We start from the raw sequence: 17,614 nt of genomic DNA, 5'->3' as shown, positions 1-17,614 counted from the left end.
CTCACTTAAGGTAGAAGTCATAGAAGATGCAGTGAATCTATGTCTCTAGTCTACATGGTTCTTGGTTTGGGCACCCTTAGGGCTCCCTGGTTCTGCCCAGCAGAGAGTGAATTCCTTAGGTGCATCAGGTGCTTCCACTTGTTTCTCCCTACCTAGCTATGAGAACACATAGGTTGGGGGACCTGGTTACTTAGCCTAATCTCATAATTGAGTCTTCAAAGACTGCAGGAGACTCCACTTTTTAATGTTTTCCTACCTGCCTTAGTGTAGAAAAGGTTTGCCGAGTCAGTCACAAATATAATCGCTTGGGTGTAAACACATGAATCTACCTCTATAATCGTCTCAGAAGTTAAGGTGAAAAATGGTATAAAAGTGGCGCCTCCATCATAAGAAATCCACACCTAAAAGGGAGGGGGATAGACAATAATGAATATTGTATAAGAGATCTTTGTTGGCATCCATCTGTCTTGAGAGACAATGGATTGCGCCTCTAGGGGTGAAGTCAAACCACTGTGTTAGCAGCACTGAAGTGACATAATAATAATAATAATAATAATAATAATAATAATAATAATTTATTATTTGTACCCCACCCATCTGGCTGGGTTTCCACAGCCACTCTGGGCAGCTTCCAAAAAAGATTAAAAATACATTAAAATGTCACACATTAAAAACTTCCCTGAACAGGGTTGCCTTCAGATGTCTTCTAAATGTCAGGTTTATCTCTTTGACATTTGATGGGAGGGCGTTCCACAGGGCGGGCACTACTATCGAGAAGGCCCTCTGCCTGGTTCCCTGTAGCTTTGCTTCTCCCAGTGAGGGAACTGCCAGAAGGCCCTCTGCGCTGGACCTCAGTGTCCAGGCAGAATGATGGGGGTGGAGACGCTCTTTCAGGTATACTGGGGTTTTTTAATGTTTAATGTTTTATTATGTTTTTACATACGTTGGAAGCTGCCCAGAGTGCTGGGGCAACCAAGTAAGATGTGTGGGGTATAAATAGTAGAATTATTGTTATGGAATGGGGTGTTCCTATTTTCATCGAAGAAATGTTGGAGGATGTGTGACTTCTGTGTCTTGATTCTCTTTTTTAAAAAATAGATATTTATTAAGAATTTTCCATTTCAAAAAAAAACAAAAAGAAAAAAGAAAAAAGAAAACATATACAGTTTAGAACCCTTCTTTTTCTATAACGTATTTCTCTGACTTCCCCACACCTCCCCTTCTTATATTCCAATTCAAATTGTTAATTCAACAAGTTCTTATCCCCAATTTTTAACCTTTTTATATTTAGTTCAATTTAAAATACCATTTTTACAACATCAAAATTTATGCATCAATGTTCATTCTTAAATCTTAAATCCTTTTTCTAAAGTCGACCCAAATCCCCTTCCACGAATTCCCCACTTTTCATACTAGTAACAAAACAGAATAAAAAGAAAAAAAGATGGATTATAATTATGCACCCTTTGGATCCCCAAACCCCACCCCGTCCCCTTTCCCGGTTTCAATCCCCAACAAATGTCCATCAGTCTTAATCTGCTATCAGCCTGGAGATCTCACGTCCGAGGCTCTCAATTCTCTCTCAGTTCCTCTCTACCGGTTTTTTTGATAGTCCTTAGTATTAAACACCAGATCTTGGAGACGCTCTGGCCCGATAGGAACAATGTTTCTTCCAGCCAGACCTCCATACTTAAAAGTGGAGCCCAAATCTTGTTTCTTATTCCTTTCAAGTCCAAATGTCCCCGAAGCTCCAACTTTCACCTTAATCAGATTTGTAATCCTTGGGTCTTCAGATCTCCACATAAGGAGATCTCTCCATTCTTCAATCTCGAGCTCAGACCAGATTTTCATCATCAAGTTCTTATTTTCTTTTGTAACCATCATGTCAGGCCTCTAGCTCTCCTTTGTCATCTGCAACATTACATCTCCTTCCTTTTCCTCAGAAACAACATGTGTCTCTTTCTCCATACTCTCAAGGTTCAATTTCTCCTCTTGTCCAGCTGCATAAACTTCCTGGATCAAGTCCTTATCAAATTCAGTGAATTTGTTTACTGTTAAGTCCAGAGTTGCAACGTTGGTAGCCAAAACATCAATTTGGCCTTGTAACTTTCCCAAGAGAAAGAACACTCTGTCCAATTTAGCTTGAATTTTCCCTCCTTCAGCCATTCTTGTAATGTCCCAAAACCCCCTCTAGAGGGATTTTGGTTACTTAGTATTCCTTCCAGTTCAAATCCAAAAATCAAGTTAGTTTGTACCAGTTTTTCCTTATTTTCAACAAAATATAGCCAAATTGTAACAAATATAACCAGCAGAGACAGTATAAAACAAAGTTCTCTTTTCCCGTCTTGACAACTAATTTGACAGCTGTCAAGCTCTTCAATATCTCTTCAGCAGGCTCTCTCGCGGATCACTCCCGGGTCCGGGGGGGTGGCACTTCAGCTCCAAAAATTAGCTCTTATCCTCCAGTAAAATTACTTAAACTGCCAAATAGTGAAATTAATATCTTTAGCCAATAAAAAAGATAAAATCCTCTCGACCTTAGTTAGCTGGTCCTTGCTTTAGATTATGTATAAGACGGGGAGACGGACTTCCTATTTGCGCCTTCCCCGATCGTGCCTAATTTAAAAAAAAATAAAAATGTCTTTACAAGTCCAATTTCCGTACTACTCACGGGTTGCTGCTTTAGAATCCAATTGTTCATAAGAAGAAGTCAGCGCTCTCCGACCATGGCATGCGGCTTCACTCTGCAGGAGAAGCAGTCGACTCTCAGCACCGTGCCACTCACCCCGTCCCCCGTTCCGAAGCCTTTAAAAAGGCTCCTTCGTGGGTCGGGGGGGCGCAAATGGTGCCCGCCGAGTCACCAGGCTCACAGGCTTCACCGCCTGTGATTTTTAAGGGTCCCCGCGTCGCCGCAGTGGCTAGACCCAACTCCTGCGGAGCCGATTCCCTCCGGAACTCGAAGGGAATCCGCCATTAGCCGATGGCGCTAACCCAGAAGTGTCTGTGTCTTGATTCTCAAGGGAAACACGGCCGCAGGGTGAGGGTCTGGAACCCCCAGAATCCTGTTACCGCTTGACAGAGGTTGAGGGTTGGCATGCCACCTTTGCAACACTATGTGCCAGTTGTTAATACACCTTCCTTCTTACACACCTGATTGCCATATGCATACAGAAAATGGCTGTTTGTGTGAAAATACAATCCTTTTGGTATAAATCGCGGATCTGGAAACCAGAAGGCTGGGAATTTTCTTTTTTTATTCATGCTGCCGTCTGTTAACTTATGCACTGATACCAATGCCCGATTCTAGGAAGAAAAAGAAGGAAACACAGTTAAACATATGCATTATAAAAGAAAGAAATGATACAGCAGAAACACAGTGTCCAAGCAGAGTGTTAGAACTCGGCAGGTATAGTTGTCCTAACAAGAGCCAATTTAGAGCTTCTCATTGCCAGGAAGGCGTTCATTGAAGGGAAGGCCCTGGTTCATCCCTTAGGCATAGCTATTAAGCACTTTCTGAGAGGCTGGGACCTCTAAGTTCAGAAAAGAAGCTGAGAAAAGGGAACATACACGAAGTGCTGGCTTAAAGAACTGCCATATGGAGCCAGAACTGCACTCAGATGGGCAGAATGCCCTTCTGCTGCAAGAAGATCAAGTAATCCAAGTACGGATTTCATTTTCTTCTCTGCCACACTGCTGCTTCTGCCTCTTCAGGAAGTGCTTGTTAGACAGGCCTCAAAGTCCCAGCAGGAGTGAAAGCTTAGACCCGCGGTCGTGGTTGCCCAGGGTCATGGGTGCCATGCCGCATGCTTGGCTCTGACACCAAAATTTGTGGGTGCGCGGCCCCTTCATGTGGAATTTTGTGGGTGTTTGGGCACCCAGGGCCCCAGGGAATTGGCACCTATGATTCCCAGAATCGGAACCTTTAGTTAGCTGAATGCCCTCCTGCCTCAGAGGGAAGGCAAGACTGGCCAAGAGCAATTAAACAACAACAACAACACACTTTTACTGACCTTAAGAATGCAGTAGAAGAGGTGCCCAGATGCAATCTATCTGGGCACTTCCTCTGCCTTCTAAGGGGCAATCAAAAATATATTGCCTAATTATTGTTCAGAGCACCAGAAGATACAATGCCTCATTTTAAAATGTTTCCTTTTTAAAACATCACCATAGCCATTGTTTTGAAGAAAATATCCAACATATATATTGGAATCATGGAACTGAAAGGGAACAGAAGGATCTATATTCTTCAGAAAGGCATTCATAGAATCCCTGTCAACTTAGGTGAATTGTGGAAGTTTATGTGTTAATTAGTTAATTAATATCCCACCACTCCTCCTGAAGGAACCCAGTTTGGCAGTGGGGTGGGAAGGGAGTTGAGGCTATTGCAGGACACAGTTTTGATATTGGTGGGTCAACCAGGGAAAATGGGGAGAGGGGGCTTTCAATCAGTTGTCCCATCCATTGCTAATTGCCCCCTTTCTAATTCAGTTAAAATGCTTTCACCAAACCATAATTCACATCACAAAAAATGAGAATCCATTCTAAACAAGAGCAGCAAATTGCCATCTGTTCAGAGTTATCTATTAAAAAGGAGTCCTTTGATGCATTGTACCTGTTGAGATAACAAAGCGATGCCAGTGTTCTGTTCATAATCAACGAGAAAAGAAACCACCCGTCTAGAAAAGTGCCCTTCACCTTTCATTTTGTGAGGCAAGCAGCTGTGCCATTTTTGAAATGTCTCATTGCTATAGAAACAAGTGGATTCCTGTTTTTTTAAAAAAAAAACAACAACAACAAAAGGATGCAAAGTAATCAATTTAGAAATACATCGTTGTTTCAACTTAAAAGCTTTGCTAAAGAATCCACTGAGCACTGAATATACAGGAGTGGCTAGTGGGGAGGGGCAATGGTGTGTACCTGGCCTCCTAGCAGGACAGCCACTGCCACTGACCAGGAGGGAGAAGTGGAGGGCCAAGGCAACAGAAAGGTCAGAGCTGTACGGTGCTTGATGTTGATGATGATGCACTTATGCAGCAGTGGTTTCCCCATTACCTTGCCCCTCCTGCCCTCCTTCCTGGTAAGTGGCAGCAACTCGCCGTGTCAGTGCTCCACTCAGCAGGCCTCTGCTGTATAAATGCAAACAAGAAGCAAAGCAAGAAGATTTTACAAGAGCAAGGGCCAAATTGCTCATTATTGATGCTTTTTAAAAAGTACACACAGGTCCTGCTAACCAAACACTATGAATTCCTTGGAAATCATTCTATGGGCAAGCATTCACATCATTTCCATCAATTCCTGTGCAAACGTTTCTAACCGTGGTTTTTGTACGATCTTTCCCCACCCCAGTCCCATCTCTCCATGGTTTCTTCCTGAGATGGCTTCAGCTTAACAGCAAAAGAAAGACAAAGGGGGAAAATAAATTTTCAAATGTCTCCTGCTCTGATTTCTCCAATCTCTCTCGCTCCTTCCCTCCCTGCATGGTTTCTTCCCCCAAATAGCTGCCACTGACTAGCAAAGCAAAAACATGCAAGGAGTAAGAAAGTGGGTAAACTCCGGATGTTCAGATATCTGAATCTGGAGTGTATAGCGAGGCATAGAATAATTCTTTAATTTGGACATTTTGTGAATTTTTGCATGGCTAGCAGGCAGAAAGCAGGGCCTGTGTATATGTTTAAACTGGCCACTTTTATTTTGAAGAAAAGACTGTTGCAAAATGCCTTCATCTTCATCTTGCCTGGCACCAGTTTTCTTTTGCTGAAAATCACTCACCTGTGACTTCAGTTTTCCTGCACAGCATCCGCAGAGGCAAACTGAAGTGAGGTTGATAGAATTTTCTGCCAGAAACTGTTGTGGGACTCAGAAGCCTAGATCAGAAGCCTCTTTTGGATTGGAGCTCTGAACCTGCTTTTTTGGACCCACAGTACTGAACCAAAGGCCCTTGGTGAATACAAGGACGTGTGGGGACCCCAAACAGTGACTCCTCCAAAGCCCTGTGATCAGGTAGTGATCTAAAGGTTGAGATGCTCCTTATGCTATCATAAGCTCCTTATGCTACAAGTTAGGGCTTTGTAAATAAATACAAGAACTTTGAACTTATCCTAATAGCATATGACAGCCAGTTCCCTAAAAGCTCCGATAGCGACCACAAAAGCTTCCAGTAATAAATTAGCTCAACTGTCTTTTTGATTTCTGAACATTAATTTGCCAAGGTGGCCAGGAAGTCAAATTATGTACTGAACAGAATGCACCAAACCTCAACTATACGTCGGCAAATTTTCATAAGGTTTTATCGTCATTTGCCTTACCTGGCTCAATGACTTATCTTTGTTGAATGACAGACTAACATAGTCCGCTGCAAGAAAAGCAGAAATATATTAGCTACAACTCAGTGCTTGCACTTCTAAAATATAGTTTACAAAAGGCATCAACCCAGTTTCATGTGAACAGTTAAAAAGAACTCAGGGTGAAATTTTGAAATTATTTTTGTTACATGCCTTAAAATATATAAGTGTGTATGAGCGGAGAGGCATGTTCTCTGCCTTGAGCTGGTTTATTGCAGGAAAGCATTGCGGGAGCACTCTTTGCCTCCACTTACACTAAGGAGTTTTGCAGGGTGCTATTTTGTCCCCCATGCTATTCAACAGCTACATGAAGACATTGGAAGCAGACATTAGGACATTAGATGACACAGCTGTATTTCTCCATAACGTTGGAGAACCCATGGATTCAAGTTACACATTCAACACATATAAATCACTTTTTCTTTACAAATCTAGCTGAGTCCCTGGTTTTCTTACTTTCGTATAATTCCTTGTTAGCTAGACACTGGAGGCTGTACCATATTTCAGCTTTAAGATAATCATCCTGTGGGCGGAAAAAGACAAGGAAATACTTAGCATGCCAAGTGAATTTGCATAGTATAGCTGTTAAGATTCTGAAAGGGTCTGCTGAGGCACAAGTCGTCCTTTCTAACTATCACACATTGCCTAAAAACCTCTATGGAACCAAGGAAGACAGTGGACAATACTGTCAAATGTCAGAAAACAGCACTAGCTTTCTAGTTTCTAGTGGCAATGCCAGTGATATTAGTAGTGGTGCTGGTGGTGGAACAACTCAAGAGAATTGATGGCCAAAAGTAGTCAGAATTACAGAGATGTCAGAAGCAGAGCAAGTTGTAGTTGAGATACCAACTTCCCTAAGATCTCATTCCAGCTCCCAATGATAGTCGGGAGAAAAGAAAGGGTTTAAGTGAAAATGCTCCTGCCAAATGAAACAAAATGCCTCCCCAAAACTACTACCCCACTGCCTCTTTCTGTTCTTCTCATGCAGCACAGAATTCTGATTTAACACATTGACAGCTGTTTATATAACCTTGTCAGAGAATTCACAGATCAAAGGATAGCTATATGGCCTCAATGGGACCCAATTCCTCTTGTCCTCTGAAATTATAGCACACAAGTGGAAACTAGCAACTGGAACTATACAATGCACTATCCTATGTCTTGCTTTCAAAACTCACTGCTTTATCACAGTAATTTATATACTGCTTAATTGCAATAGCCTCTAAGCAATTTACAAACGTTTTTGTGAGTTATACCTCTATTCTCTGTATTAATGGGAATGGGCCAAGAGGGATCCCTTCCCCCAACCCTCATTCAGCTTGTTACTCCAGCAATCTCCAGGATGAGTCTGTGACTGGGACAAGAGTAAAAGGAGTTCATCTACACACACCCCTCAGCACTTCAAAGTTCACAGTTCCTCTGTGAACTGCGACTGTGATAAACCATTAGTAGTAGTAGTAGTAGTAGTAGTAGTAGTATACCACCCTATAACCTATAACTCAGGGCAGTTCACAACATAAAGTTTCAATAAAATAACACAGAGTACATAATAAAAATGAAAACAAAGACGGCCCAATAATTCTCCTGTCTACAAACCACACAGTTGGTCAGCATGGGGGGTGGGGGTGGAGAAATGAAGTTCAGTGTCTTATGAGAAAATAAAAAGCAAGGCGTTGGCTATCAAGCAACTGATTCCTGATGCTGTGGGAAGCTACGGAATGAAAAATAACATTCTGATGCTTGTATAGCTGTGTGGCTAAGAGAGCTGGAGTGTAAGGTGCAACCTCCCATTTTGTGCCTTTGGCATGACAGTTGCGAGAGCTGCCTTAATTCCATATTTCTGCCTGGCAGGCCTTAAGTCCTCCTTCTGTTTGCTACCTCAGCCTGGTTCCCGGTGAAGGAATAACTTGTCCCATTGTGGTCCTTCCCTCACGTTGTCAAAAAGTTCTTTCCTGAGGCGCTGTTTGCTCAGACCCCGACATTTGTGGATCCTCTGTCTAACGTCATCTCCCAAGGGGAGCCATAAAGCCACCCAAGGGTTCTGGTGAGCTAGCCAACCTTTCTTCCCTGTGAGTTTTCCTGTTGTCAGGGAACTGACATCGGAGCAGAGGGGAGAGGTGGTACTTCCCGATTCTGCAGAAGAAGGAACGAGTAAGGGTAGAGAGAGAACGTCATCTGGGGAAGAATGTCCAGGTGACACCAGGAAGAAGGAAGAGGGGGAAAGCATCTTGGAGGAGAGGCTCCGAGACTCTGGCACTGAAGGCAGTGAAGAGAGTGGAGGGCCACCCCTGGGCACGCCCATTCTGCGCAGAAGGGTTTCGCGCAGAGAGGGGAGGCGGAGATTATCCGTTAAGGAGCTTCTATGCTGGAGGAAATTTAGAAGACGCCCACTCACGGATTCGTCGAGCGACTGAGCAGCAGCAGCACCCAGGCTGCTCAGTCAGGGAAAGACACAACCCACCCCTAAGCAGTTTGGAACCGCTAGAGGTTTACACACAAGCAACCCCAATTCCCGTGACAGCAATCCGTGCGTCCCTTACGTTGCTTGTGTACAAGAGCACTGGGGAACAGTCATGAGTCAAACAGAAAGAGCAGGCGCAGGAGAGGGAGCCAGAGGCGGGCAGAGTCTTGAGGAGAGAAACCGAGACCTGGAGCAGCAACTGGCTCTACTAGCGGCGCGGCTGGATGAAAGGAGGACACATGACGCCCAGGGGAAGATTACCCCCATCGCAAGAAAGGTACCGGGACTTGTGCAGAAATTTGGGGGCAACCCCAGAGATTACAACGCTTTTAAGTGCAGTATGCATTGGACCTGCAGTACGATGACTTTACCGACGATGGGGGGAGAGTTGCTTTCGTGGTGGGGCACCTGGAGGGGCAAGCCAGAGATTGGGTTCGACCCTTAATGGCAGCGGAGAACGCTGCCTTGAAGGACCTGAGAAATTTCTTTTCCACGATGGACCACATATTCTCGAGCGATGTGGAACTGAGTGTGACGCGCAAAGAACTGATGGGGTGCAAACAAGGAAACCAGTCAGTGAGAGAGTACTGGTCGAGATTTGCTATGTTGATCCATAAACTTGGGTGGGATCTGAGTTCGGAACCCGTTCAAATGTTGCTTGAGGAGGGGTTATCTCCTTGGGTGAGAGACGAACTTTCCCGCTCACCCCGCCTGCAATCGATGGACCAGCTGACCAAGTTGGCGCTCGCTGTGGGAGTTCGACAAGAGACGCGCGCTTTGGAAAGGTGGGAAGGGAGAGCAGAGCGTTGGCATGACAACCGGATTCCAGACATGCCAGCGTCGGCAGTGCCGCCCGAGGAGCCAATGGAGATCGGAGGAGTGAGCGCGCGGGGGTTTTCAAACTCCAGCGAGGGGCGTAAGAAGGAGGGGAAAAACAGTAAGAGGTGTTTCCTATGCCAGCAGCCGGGACATTTTGCCAGAGCATGCCCTCAAAAGAAGGCGTGGTAAGGAATGGTGGGGGCAGTGGGGAGTGAGGAGGAGAAGAAGGAGGAGCCGGGAAACGGCAAGGCTTGGCTGCAGGAAGGAGGGCACAGCAGCCAGGCGAGCAACCAGTAGAAGTGCCCAAACCAGACCCCCCCCGAGCAGCCATTGCAATAGAGGTGGTGCTAGAACTCCCAAACGGACACCCCATCAAAGTGAAGGCGCTGCTGGATTCAGGCAGCTCTTGCAACTTCTTTAGCAAGGATTTTGCGCTAGAACATCAGCTCCAGGTGGTGCCTTTGGAACATCCCCTGAAAGTGACCACGATAGATGGGAGAGAACTTTTGGGAGGGGAGGTAACCCACCAGACCCCTCCCATGAAAATGACAGTTTCCAGACATACTGAAACCATTGCCTTCCATGTAGCCACCCTAGCAGGACCACTCATCATACTGGGAATGAGTTGGCTGGCACTACACGACCCAGTAGTAGGGTGGCACCAGAGGACAGTCACTTTTGGGTCAGCTCACTGCGTAGAGCATTGCTACGGAGGAGAAACCTCGAGGATGGCAGTAGCCAGGGTGGCAGGGATGGTGGTGGGAGAAAAAGGGAGGGTACCACCTCAGTATGCAGACCTGGAAGAAGTCTTCAGCGAGAGAGAGGCGGATAGACTACCCCCTCACCGGCCCTTTGACTGTCAGATCAACCTACTCCCAGGGGCTCAGTTACCAGTGGGTAAGCTGTATGCCATGTCAGACAGGGAGATGCAAGAGTTGCGAAAGTTCATTGACAAGAATCTGAAGAGGGGCTTTATACGTGAATCAAGGGCGGTGGGGGGCAGTCCAGTGTTCTTTGTGGACAAAAGAGACTCCAAAGAACTACGCTTGGTCGTAGATTTCAGGTCCGTCAACAGGGTGTCGGAACCTGTGACCTTCCCTATGCCCAGGATTGATGACATTTTGGCCAGGGTGAGGAAGGGGAAGATTTTTACTAAGCTGGACCTTCGGGGGGCCTTGTACATACCTGAGGGGGAATTAAGAAGCAGAATACTCAAACAGATGCATGACAATCCCACGGCGGGACATTTTGGACAACATAAAACTATGTTACGGGTCACCAGGCAGTTTTGGTGGCCACGGGTGAGAGAGGATGTGAAGCAGTATGTACGAGGGTGCCAGGTTTGCCAGAGAGCGAAGGGGGAGAGGTCGGCACCTGCGGGGTTACTGGAACCATTACCCACACCAGAGAGACCATGGGAGGTGGTATCAATTGACTTTATGACTGATTTACCCAAGGCCAGGGGGAAAACGGCAGTAATGGTGGTAGTTGATTTGATGACAAAAATGTGCCATTTTATTGCGTGTTCGCATGCGGTGACTGCAGAAGAAACGGCCAAGTTGTTTGTAGAGCATGTTTTCAGGTTGCATGGCGCACCCTTGAGGATTTTATCCGACAGAGGCCGGCAATTCACGTCACGTTTCTGGAGAAAGCTGATGAGTCTGCTGGACGTGGAGGTGGCGTTCTCAACGGCCAGGCATCCGGAGACTAATGGACAGGCAGAGAGAGCGAACAGCGTGCTGCAACAATATCTACGCTGCTACATCAACGAGAGGGAGAAGGATTGGGTGGACAAATTAGCGTTGGCTGAGTTTGCATACAATAACGCAGAACATGTGTCCACAGGGATGAGCCCGTTTATGGCAAATTACGGGTGTCACCCCAGGGCTTTTCCAGGGGAAGGGGAGGGAAGTTGGAGTGTTCCCGCAGCGGAGAAGTTTGTGGAAGAAATGCAGGCTTTACACCAACAGCTTAAGTTAAACCTGGAGAGAGCCAAAGAAGTGTATAAGAGGCAGGCAGACCGGCACCGCAGGGAGGGAGAAAGCATAAGAGTGGGGGACCAGGTGTGGTTGTCCACCAAAGGGTTACCGTTCAAAGGAGGGTGCAAGAAGCTACGGCCAAAGAGGCTGGGACCGTTCGAAGTAGCTCAGCAAGTTAATCCGGTGACCTTTAGGCTCAAATTGCCATCTCACATGAAACTGCACCCTGTGTTTCACAGGTCCTTACTTTCACCGTTCAGGGAAGGGAGGGAGTGTCTGGGTCAGCAAAATGGAACACCCTTGCATCCACAGATGGAGGAAAGGGAACTCAGTGGACATGCAGCTGAGATTCTCGATTCCAGGTGGAAAGGGGGGGAGGGGGGAGTATTTGGTGGCATGGGAGGGGGAGCCAGCTGAGGAAAACGCATGGGTCCCAGCAGAAGAAATGAGGGATGAGTACCTGGAGGAGGAGTTTCATAGCAGGTACCCGAGAAAGCCAAAACCACCAGAGAGATTCTGGAGGGAGCAATTTGGCACCACCGATGAGGAGGAAGAGTTGGCGGGTTTTCCCGCCTCCGACGAGGAGGGAGGGGGTTGGCCCGAAGAAGAATCCGAGTGGGAAGATGGGAGAGACAGCAGCAAATGGAGAGGGGTGTTTGAATCGTCAGATGGAGAGGAGAGTTCTTTCCGAGGGTTCCCTGCGTCACCGTCAGAGGGAAGGACGGGGGGAGGGGAGGGCCCTGGGAGGGAGGTGGATGTCAGGGAACTGACATCGGAGCAGAGGGGAGAGGCGGTACTTCCCGATTCTGCAGAAGAAGGAACGAGTAAGGGTAGAGAGAGAACGTCATCTGGGGAAGAATGTCCAGGTGACACCAGGAAGAAGGAAGAGGGGGAAAGCATCTTGGAGGAGAGGCTCCGAGACTCTGGCACTGAAGGCAGTGAAGAGAGTGGAGGGCCACCCCTGGGCACGCCCACTCTGCGCAGAAGGGTTTCGCGCAGAGAGGGGAGGCGGAGATTATCCGTTAAGGAGCTTCTATGCTGGAGGAAATTTAGAAGACGCCCACTCACGGATTCGTCGAGCGACTGAGCAGCAGCAGCACCCAGGCTGCTCAGTCAGGGAAAGACACAACCCACCCCTAAGCAGTTTGGAACCGCTAGAGGTTTACACACAAGCAACCCCAATTCCCGTGACACCTGTCAATTGTGTTGTCGCTAGAAAGCTATGTTTATTGGGCTCTGTGTGTGTGCCTGCAAGCTTCTGTCTTCTATGTGTCGTCGAGGTGGGTGAGGGCATGGAAGCAACACGGCTGACTTGCAGGTGTCAGTTGCCTAGCATACAGAGATTGCATTGTGTCAGTGCTGGGGGGGTGTGTATCACAATATATTGCTAAGTTTTCTCTCCTTTAGAGTGCTGCCATTTACATTTGAACTTGCAGCTGGAAATGCATAGTATTCTGACAACACATTTGATGTCAATACTAAGCCAATGTTAGCATTCTGCCCAGTGTACCAGGGTCTCTGGATTTCATTGTTAGGATCCGTATACTACATGATTTATGATCCTTGGGACACTTATTTCTAAATGGCTAACAAAATGAATGCCAGAAAGAGTTTCAGAAAACATTATTTGTGAGATGTTACAAAAACACACCACTGAGAACAACAAACACAACATTTAGCAATTTCTCACCATTTCAAAGCCACATAAGGTTGGTTTGTTGAACTGAAATAAAACACAATAAGACCAAATTGTATGAATCATCACTTTCTCTCCCACACTTTTCACAAGCAATTTCACAAGTGTATTACTTTATATATTCATTTACCACTTACACTCAATATTATTAACATGATCATTGGTTGTTTTGAGTGACATAAGAATCCTGCTTCCACCAACAGCCTGGGGCAACCTAGCCAGGGCATGTACTTTTCCTGTGAGATAACAGGAAATAACCAATAGCTACAAACCAACAGCTAAAACACCTAAGGAAATCAAGTACCATACCCATCACTAAAAAGAATTCAACAATGGTGCCAGCAAAACTCTCTGGGGAGAGGCTTCCAAAGACAAGGGGCTACAACAGAAAAGGCCCTGTCACAACGCCCTTCACTTCTAAAGGTAGCACTCCTGAAGCAGAAGAGGTATCTATTAATTGCAGCAAAGCTACTGTTGGTGCAAAGAAAAAATAGGTACACAAAGGAGAAGTCCTGGATATCAAGATCCAAGTGTGGGGCAAGTACTCTTTATTGAGAGACCCCAGCAGATATTTAAAATCACAAAATATGCAGCAAAAGTGAAGCATGGGAATATGATAATAATTTTTATTATTTATACCCCGCCTATCTGGCTAGGTTGCTCCAGGCTGTTAAGACCTTTAAAATTTGCCCTTTCAAGTTCCTTCCAAAGTTTCCCACTTCCCCTAGCATAGAAAAAGACCTCATGTTTGGTAAGGTTAAAATGGTTCACATACAAATTCTCTTCAAAGGTCTGGTTCATATGCTTTTCCACACATCAATCAGAAACGTTGCACAGGCAGTAATATTTGGTTTAGTTCCAAAGTGGTGAAAGTTTCTAAATTATTGATATAGGAACACAAGAATGGCTTGTGAATGCCATGCAGCTAAGCTGGAGCAACCAGCTTAGCCTCTTCATACACTTAGTTCATCAGGTGAACTGGGGAGAGAACAATTAGTACACAGATTAACAACGCAATCCTAGATGTGCCTACCCAGACATAGTTCTCACCATGTTCAATGGGACTTACTTGCAGGAAATGTGTATAGTAGGAATATAGTCTTAGGCTGAATGAGATTGTCTTCTGAGCAGACATGTATGGCATTGGAGATCTTCCAAACTTAGTTTTTTTGCAGTATGCTTACCAGTGGTTTTTAAAACATTAGATGATTGGGGGGAAGGGACACAGGAATATTTAGAAGTGCACATATGTACCTGCAACAGCTCTCCAGTTTTAATGCGCAGATCATCACTGATAAATAATCCTAGTGAGGTGAGGAGTACAAGACGAGTATTTGTTACGGTGAGATCCACAAGCGCAAGTCCGTAACAATCTTGAGGAGAGAAAAGGCACTGTGAGTAACCTGAGTTGCATCTCTCAGACTTCCATCATTACTTGTTATAGACATGGCAAATTACACCCAGATTGAGACACCCAGATCTGTTGGGCAATCCATGCACCTGATATGCATTTGAAGAAGGTCTAGATCTATGTGGTTTTTAGAGAGGGTGGAGTGATGAAATCTGCTCTTTCGAACCCTGCTCCTTTGCTGCATTTTTTAAAAAATATATATAGCAAAGGCAAGTTCAGGCGGCAGGAAGAACAGAGGCTGACTCTTCTGACCTTGCCCATCTGACTTTGTTGCCCCAGCCACTCTGGGTGGCTTCCAACACATATAAAAAACAATAAAACATTAAACATTTTAAAAATCACCTTCCCTATACTGGGCTGCCTTCAGATGCCTTGGGGATCAGATAACTCCATACCCTCCAGTAGTTCTCTGATGAAAATAGGGCTATCCTAAGAAAAAGTGGGGCATTCTGGGATCAAATCAGAAACCGGGACAGCTCCTCTAAATCTGGGACTGTCTCTGGAAAATAGGGACACTTGGAGGTTCTGCACTCCAGAGTAAAAAAAATGGCAACCCTGGGAACCACAGCTGAAAGCACTCAGTAGCCCAACATGCCAGATTCAAGGCTGGCGTCAGTCAAAAGCCCTAAACAGGCTGTAGAATCTGACCTGTCAATCCCACCCAAGAGAGAGAAGACCCTAAATGCTGAGGGATGAGGGTTCCCATATCCAAGAAGCTGAAATTTGGGACCCAAGGAGGCAGAGATTCTTTCTTATCACTGTCCAAAGAAAAGGGATGAGGGAGGGCTCTCCAGATCCTAGGGTTTTGAACCACACCACATCACACTACAACCTTCACTTTGAGACCTACAATTACTGTATTGGTCTGAATATAGGCCACACTTCCACAGGTATAAAATTTACGGCATGTAATGCCCTAAGAGAGAATATTATGAAAATGATTTATAGGTGGTACATGACCCCAGTCAAGCTTGCAAAAATCTATCATTTGCCCAATAATAAATGTTGGAAATGTAAAGAAACTGAAGGTACATTCTTTCACCTTTGGTGGACGTGCCCAAAGATTAAGGCTTTCTGGGAGATGATTTATAATGAAATGAAAAAGGTATTTAAATATACCTTCCTGAAGAAACCAGAGGCCTCCCTCTTGGGCATAGTCGGCCAATTGGTGCCAAAGAAGGACATAACTTTTTTAATGTATGCAAGAATATTGATTGCAAAGTATTGGAAGACACAAGATTTACCCACACTGGAAGAATGGCAGATGAAGGTGATGGACTACATGGAACTGGCAGAAATGACTGGCAGAATCCGAGATCAGGGAGAAGAGGTGGTGGAAGAAGACTGGAAGAAATTTAAAGACTACTTGCAGAAATACTGTAAAATTAATGAATGTTAAAGGGATGTTGGATTGAAAATAAGCGGTTTTGGTAAAAAGATTAATAGGAATATGTAAATACGGATTGACAATGGTTGGAAATATATAGTTATAATAGGTTAAGATATTAAGTAAAGATAAATGATAGAGGGTAAGGATTTGCTGAATTAACCATGTGAACTGGAATACAAAAAGGGGGGTGTGAGGAGGTCAGGAAACAAGTAAATGAAATATAAGACATGAAAATATTGATTTCTTTTTAACTTTTTTTGCTTTTTATGTATTTTGTCTTTGTATTTTTGTATTTTTTCCCTTTTATTATTGTTACTCTTTTTCTATTTCCTATTTTTAATTTTGTAACTTTTTATTGTCTGTAAAATTTCAATAAATATCATTTTAAAAAAAATGAATATAGGCCACACTCCCCCCCCCCCACCAAATCTGGCTCACATAAAAGCTGAGTGCAGTCTATAGTGACACTCTTATAAATAGAGAAGCTATGTTTTGACAGATCTCATTTTAGAGGTGTAGTCTGTATTCGGACCAATGCCGTACATTCTATGAAAGTGCAACATGTCCTAAGGCCTGGGGGTAAGACAGGCTACAAATAAAAAGGAAGTGCATATGGGTCAATTAAACAACTGAAAATAAGAATTACCGTTTTCCAAGATGGCACAAATGGTAGCAGTTAAGTTAAACCATTCCGTATCCCCATCCATAAATCCAGTGTCAGTCAATCCTACAATTAGTCCTACAAATACAAAAGAAAACAATGCATTACATGGAAAGTGAATCACAGTATAAAGCCAGGCTACCAGTATTTATGACACTGTTATACAGCTTCATATTTCCCAGAAATTTCAGCAGTGTAGCTGGTTTGGTTTGCTTTTGATGAAGAGATGACTGGAGGTTTCTCTGTGATATTTGAGTTTATTTACAAATATATGCTGAGCCTGGGTAGAAGCACAACTTATCACCCCAACAGCAGCAAAATCCACAAATAAGCACCCCTGTATCCACAGATGTAGTTACAGACCTTAAATACTCAGCTCAAACCTACTTGCACACACTGAAAGAAAGCATGTCTGCCTGCTTTACTAGTACCACATATCTAAGTTGATAAGCACAAGCAGGTGGTTCGGTATGGGGTGGGGTGGGGGACAGTTGCAAACATATCCCTGGCGTATTCCTGTGGTTATTGTAGAATACGCTGCGGTGTAGTGGTTGTGTCCTGTCCTCTCCTTTCCACCTGAGATTCTCAGGAAAATGCTCTAGTAGTCATGCTTTTCACCATCACACGCATATTTGACTAAAAACAAACAAACCAGTGAGCAAATAATTCAAATTAATTGGGTTTTTTTTGGGGGGGATACCATTTCAAAAAATGCATACCTACCATTTATTCCATCTATTTTGAATGATCAGTATGCAAGTGTCATTGCTTGCCGAGCTAAAATAGTGCCAGCGATGCACAAGGTTTGCAAAACTGCAAATGATCTTTTTGTAAACAACAACAACAAAGTCTTTTC

The 17,614-nt window shown here is 44.7% G+C and overlaps 1 protein-coding gene across 8 annotated transcripts in view; it reads right to left on the bottom strand.

The window, feature by feature from the left end:
- Positions 1 to 17,614, bottom strand: part of LOC310706046 (cation channel sperm-associated auxiliary subunit beta-like) — a 48,597-nt gene that overhangs the window by 19,850 nt on the left and 11,133 nt on the right. For 7 of the 8 annotated variants that reach the window (XM_083501394.1, XM_083501393.1, XM_083501396.1 and 4 more), the window contains 8 exons: positions 16,744 to 16,836; positions 14,551 to 14,669; positions 13,291 to 13,323; positions 6,798 to 6,864; positions 6,306 to 6,352; positions 4,613 to 4,765; positions 3,151 to 3,303; positions 257 to 401 (listed from right to left, as the gene is read on the bottom strand). In XM_083501394.1, the coding sequence (XP_083357520.1) occupies positions 257 to 401; positions 3,151 to 3,303; positions 4,613 to 4,765; positions 6,306 to 6,352; positions 6,798 to 6,864; positions 13,291 to 13,323; positions 14,551 to 14,669; positions 16,744 to 16,836 (810 nt within the window). The remainder of the gene's footprint in view (positions 1 to 256; positions 402 to 3,150; positions 3,304 to 4,612; positions 4,766 to 6,305; positions 6,353 to 6,797; positions 6,865 to 13,290; positions 13,324 to 14,550; positions 14,670 to 16,743; positions 16,837 to 17,614) is intronic. The other variant, XM_083501395.1, reaches the window with a different exon arrangement.

This window comes from Podarcis liolepis, assembly GCF_965112155.1.
Source record: "Podarcis liolepis genome assembly, chromosome: 1".
In the NCBI taxonomy this organism is placed as follows: Eukaryota; Metazoa; Chordata; class Lepidosauria; order Squamata; family Lacertidae; genus Podarcis; species Podarcis liolepis.
Note: the sequence above shows the minus strand (reverse complement) of the source record. Positions and strands in the feature narration are given on the sequence as shown.